The sequence below is a fragment of the Pinus tabuliformis genome, chromosome 6, assembly GCF_031772625.1.
Source record: "Pinus tabuliformis cultivar Carrire ecotype Pingquan chromosome 6, CPIR1, whole genome shotgun sequence".
Taxonomy (NCBI): domain Eukaryota; kingdom Viridiplantae; phylum Streptophyta; class Pinopsida; order Pinales; family Pinaceae; genus Pinus; species Pinus tabuliformis.
Window position 1 is genome coordinate 945,388,657 of NC_142292.1, and position 5,666 is coordinate 945,394,322.

Consider the following 5,666-nt stretch of genomic DNA (forward strand, 5'->3'; position numbering starts at 1 on the left):
ATCCAGATGGTCCATATGTAACTACAAACACCATAGATAATTGATGTGACACACATTATTACAAGCCATTCTACCCTAGCATTCACTTCTACCGGGAGGGCACATTTAAGACATGGGCATGTTTATTAATGTTTTTGTACCATATAAATGAGGGTGCTTTTGTCCTAGTTTGGAAATCATACTAGCGGTACTACACCAGAGATGTTGCAGCTTATAAATCAATCTTGTCTGTACATTGAATTGCATGTCTAATTGGTCAGAATGCTTATGTGTTGTCTTCAGGAGATGATATGTCATTGGATGACTTATCAGCCAATGAAAGAAAATATTTCTTGCGGGCTGTAGCATCAGGTAAAATAAGTCACATGGTAAGACCTTGGGAACCATGGTGGTTGAAGCCTTTTGCACATACAATCTCACTTTCCAGTCAAGGATGTCAACTTATTCAGTCACTGGACATATCAAATGATCAAATGTCAAGGGTTCTTAGTCCAGGAGTTGCAAATTTGGGTGAGAATGACCTGAGTGATATACCAGCTGGTCCGGAGAATCCCTTATCTTCAGTAGGGCAATTGACTAAATCGGATCCATCACCCTTACTGGCTGTTCATATGGTTGACGTGATATACAGTTACTGCTTTACTCTTCGGTTCTTTAATGGAGACTGGAAAAGTGATCCCCTGGATGCAGCAATGGTTTGTTTAAGTTTGTCTGCAGTATTAAGTCAGGTAGCTTTGCCAGAGACTGTTAGTGAAGCTTTGTCAAAGTGTTTAGAGACATCATGTTCCGCAAGCTTCAAACATGCTGGTGGATTGAGATTTGGGATTTGCCTTTTTGATGATGTGCATGCTCTTCTAAGGCTAGGTAGGGCAACCCTTGTATGCGCACTTATGGACTTGTACAGGCTACTTGAGGCAGCTGCAAAGGTGGTCAAAGGTGAAAGATCCAAGAAAAGGGAACATGCTAGTAAACAGATGATAGCGAATCACGAAGCTAGGAGAGAAGAAATAAGAAATGATGGTCGGAAGAGTCTTCAATTTGCTTTAAAGAAAGTCTACTTCCTGATGTGTTGGACTAATGAACAACCGAAAGAAGTTTGGACTTCCCTGGCTGCTCTTGTAGAAGTTGAAAAGAATACTCTTCCTGCAAGAGATTCTGGAAATATTGCAGTGAATACTTTGAATGTTAATAGACAGGAAAACCAAAAGCCCAAGGTTGTGATTGAAGAGGTTTTGTAAGAGTTGTGCTAGAAACAGAAGTTTCTGTACATGAATATTGATTTATAGTCATTTGTATCTAATCAAGGAAAGCTCATTATTTGTGTTTTCTCCTTATTTTAGTGTCTGATTTATGAGCTCATAATTTGGAATTTCTCAGGTTGTGGGGATAAATTTATATTTTTGATCATTTTAGTTGTGTTCTTAAATTTTAATGCATATGTTTAGACAACTGATGGGAAAATGGGACTTTTAGCTTGGTAGACAACTGAAAGAAAATATTTCTTGCGGGCTGTAGCATCAGGTAAAATAAGTCACATGGTAAGACCTTGGGAACCATGGTGGTTGAAGCCTTCTGCACATACAATCTCACTTTCCAGTCAAGGATGTCAACTTATTCAGTCACTGGACATATCAAATGATCGAATGTCAAGGGTTCTTAGTCCAGGAGTTGCAAATTTGGGTGAGAATGACCTGAGTGATATACCAACTGGTCCGGAGAATCCCTTATCTTCAGTAGGGCAATTGACTAAATCGGATCCATCACCCTTACTGGCTGTTCATATGGTTGACGTGATATACAGTTACTACTTTACTCTTCGGTTCTTTAATGGAGACTGGAAAAGTGATCCCCTGGATGCAACAATGGTTTGTTTAAGTTTGTCTGCAGTATTAAGTCAGGTAGCTTTGCCAGAGACTGTTAGTGGAGCTTTGTCAAAGTGTTTAGAGACATCAAGTTCCGCAAGATTCAAACATGCTGGTGGATTGAGATTTGGTATTTGCATTTTTGATGATGTGCATGCTCTTCTAAGGTTAGGTAGGGCAACCCTTGTATGCGCACTTATGGACTTGTACAGGCTACTTGAGGCAGCTGCAAAGGTGGTCAAAGGTGAAAGATCCAAGAAAAGGGAACACGCTAGTAAACAGATGATAGCAAATCACGAAGCTAGGAGAGAAGAAATAAGAAATGATGGTCGGAAGAGTCTTCAATTTACTTTAAAGAAAGTCTACTTCCTGATGTGTTGGACTAATGAACAACCGAAAGAAGTTCGGACTTCCCTGGCTGCTCTTGTAGAAGTTGAAAAGAATACTCTTCCTGCAAGAGATTATGGAAATATTACAGTGAATACTTTGAATGTTAATAGACAGGAAAACCAAAAGCCCAAGGTTGTGATTGAAGGGGTTTTGTAAGAGTTGTGCTAGAAACAGAAGTTTCTGTACATGAATATTGATTTATAGTCATTTGTATCTAATCAAGAAAAGCTCATTATTTGTGTTTTCTCCTTATTTTAGTGTCTGATTTATGAGCTCATAATTTGGAATTTCTTAGGTTGTGGGGATAAATTTATATTTTTGATCATTTTAGTTGTGTTCTTAAATTTTAATGCATATCTTTAGACAACTGATGGGAAAATGGGACTTTTAGCTTGTGATTAATGAAATATACTTTGCTTAGTTGTTGGTTCTCAGAACAATTTTTCTGGCTAGTAAACTTGCTGAATGGAGAAGTTTATAAAGCATTCCTGGACTCTTTATACGGTAAAGTCAGCATACACGCCAGTTATTTTACATATTAATTACTAGTATTTATTATAATCCATTACCAGCATTTGCTTTCTCTGTATCTTCAGTGATTAGCACAAATGAATTATTTGAAAGGTATCAACTTAGAGATTCAGTTCTATTTTGGGGAAAGCAGCGACAGTGTCTTTGTACAGAATAGATTATTATTAGTTTTGCTTAAATACAAGACATTTATCTTCATAGCTTTCAACATATTTCATTCATCTTATACATGGCATTTGCGACTGATTTTTTCAGGCATTGGTGTTCTTAAATTATTCCAAATCTCATGTTTTTTCCGTCAAGAAGTTTATTTTTTTCCAAATAGCAGGTAAATAGCTATAGAAACATATTTGAAAAATGGAGTGTAATTTCGGGAGAGGTTGTGGTGACTTCATGGAAAGTTACACCCTACAGTAAACAGAAATAGCGCAATGTGCGTGACCATTATAGGACACGGATCCTTGATGACATCCAGATGGTCCATATGTAACTACAAACACCATAGATAATTGATGTGACACACATTATTACAAGCCATTCTACCCTAGCATTCACTTCTACCGGGAGGGCACATTTAAGACATGGGCATGTTTATTAATGTTTTTGTACCATATAAATGAGGGTGCTTTTGTCCTAGTTTGGAAATCATACTAGCGGTACTACACCAGAGATGTTGCAGCTTATAAATCAATCTTGTCTGTACATTGAATTTCATGTCTAATTGGTCAGAATGCTTATGTGTTGTCTTCAGGAGATGATATGTCATTGGATGACTTATCAGCCAATGAAAGAAAATATTTCTTGCGGGCTGTAGCATCAGGTAAAATAAGTCACATGGTAAGACCTTGGGAACCATGGTGGTTGAAGCCTTTTGCACATACAATCTCACTTTCCAGTCAAAGATGTCAACTTATTCAGTCACTAGACATATCAAATGATCGAATTTCAAGGGTTCTTAGTCCAGGAGTTGCCAATTTGGGTGAGAATGACCTGAGTGATATACCAGCTGGTCCGAAGAATCCCTTATCTTCAGTAGGGCAATTGACTAAATCGGATCCATCACCCTTACTGGCTGTTCATATGGTTGACGTGATATACAGTTACTGCTTTACTCTTCGGTTCTTTAATGGAGACTGGAAAAGTGATCCCCTGGATGCAGCAATGGTTTGTTTAAGTTTGTCTGCAGTATTAAGTCAGGTAGCATTGCTAGAGACTGTTAGTGAAGCTTTGTCAAAGTGTTTAGAGACATCATGTTCCGCAAGCTTCAAACATGCTGGTGGATTGAGATTTGGGATTTGCCTTTTTGATGATGTGCATGCTATTCTAAGGCTAGGTAGGGCAACCCTTGTATGCGCACTTATGGACTTGTACAGGCTACTTGAGGCAGCTGCAAAGGTGGTCAAAGGTGAAAGATCCAAGAAAAGGGAACATGCTAGTAAACAGATGATAGCGAATCACGAAGCTAGGAGAGAAGAAATAAGAAATGATGGTCGGAAGAGTCTTCAATTTTCTTTAAAGAAAGTCTACTTCCTGATGTGTTGGACTAATGAACAACCGAAAGAAGTTTGGACTTCCCTGGCTGCTCTTGTAGAAGTTGAAAAGAATACTCTTCCTGCAAGAGATTCTGGAAATATTGCAGTGAATACTTTGAATGTTAATAGACAGGAAAACCAAAAGCCCAAGGTTGTGATTGAAGAGGTTTTGTAAGAGTTGTGCTAGAAACAGAAGTTTCTGTACATGAATATTGATTTATAGTCATTTGTATCTAATCAAGGAAAGCTCATTATTTGTGTTTTCTCCTTATTTTAGTGTCTGATTTATGAGCTCATAATTTGGAATTTCTCAGGTTGTGGGGATAAATTTATATTTTTGATCATTTTAGTTGTGTTCTTAAATTTTAATGCATATGTTTAGACAACTGATGGGAAAATGGGACTTTTAGCTTGTGATTAATGAAAGATACTTTGCTTAGTTGTTGGTTCTCAAAACAATTTTTCTGGCGAGTAAACTTGCTGAATGGAGAAGTTTATAAAGCATTCCCGGACTCTTTATACGGTAAAGTCGGCATACACGCCAGTTATTTGACATATTAATTACTAGTATTTATTATAATCCATTACTAGGATTTGCTTTCTCTGTATCTTCAGTGATTAGCACAAATGAATTATTTGAAAGGTATCAACTTAGAGATTCAGTTCTATATTGGGGAAAGCAGCAACAATGTCTTTGTACGGAATAGATTATTATTAGTTTTGCTTAAATACAAGACATTTATATTCATAGCTTTCAACATATTTCATTCATCTTATACATGGCATTTGCGACTGATTTTTTCAGGCATTGGTGTTCTTAAATTATTCCAAATCTCATGTTTTTTCCGTCAAGAAGTTTATTTTTTTCCAAATAGCAGGTAAATAGCTATAGAAACATATTTGAAAAATGGAGTGTAATTTCGGGAGAGGTTGTGGTGACTTCATGGAAAGTTACACCCTACAGTAAACAGGAATAGCACAATGTGCTTGACCATTATAGGACACGGATCCTTGATGACATCCAGATGGTCCATATGTAACTACAAACACCATAGATAATTGATGTGACACACATTATTACAAGCCATTCTACCCTAGCATTCACTTCTACCGGGAGGGCACATTTAAGACATGGGCATGTTTATTAATGTTTTTGTACCATATAAATGAGGGTGCTTTTGTCCTAGTTTGGAAATCATACTAGCGGTACTACACCAGAGATGTTGCAGCTTATAAATCAATCTTGTCTGTACATTGAATTGCATGTCTAATTGGTCAGAATGCTTATGTGTTGTCTTCAGGAGATGATATGTCATTGGATGACTTATCAGCCAATGAAAGAAAATATTTC

General features: G+C 37.2%; 1 protein-coding gene across 1 annotated transcript; it reads left to right on the forward strand.

The window, feature by feature from the left end:
• The first annotated feature begins 290 nt into the window (after positions 1-290).
• On the forward strand, positions 291-1,238 carry LOC149262061 (uncharacterized). Its single transcript, XM_089374179.1, has one exon. It carries the CDS (start codon positions 291-293, stop codon positions 1,236-1,238), a length of 948 nt encoding a protein of 315 aa, XP_089230305.1.
• Positions 1,239-5,666: the final 4,428 nt, after the last annotated feature.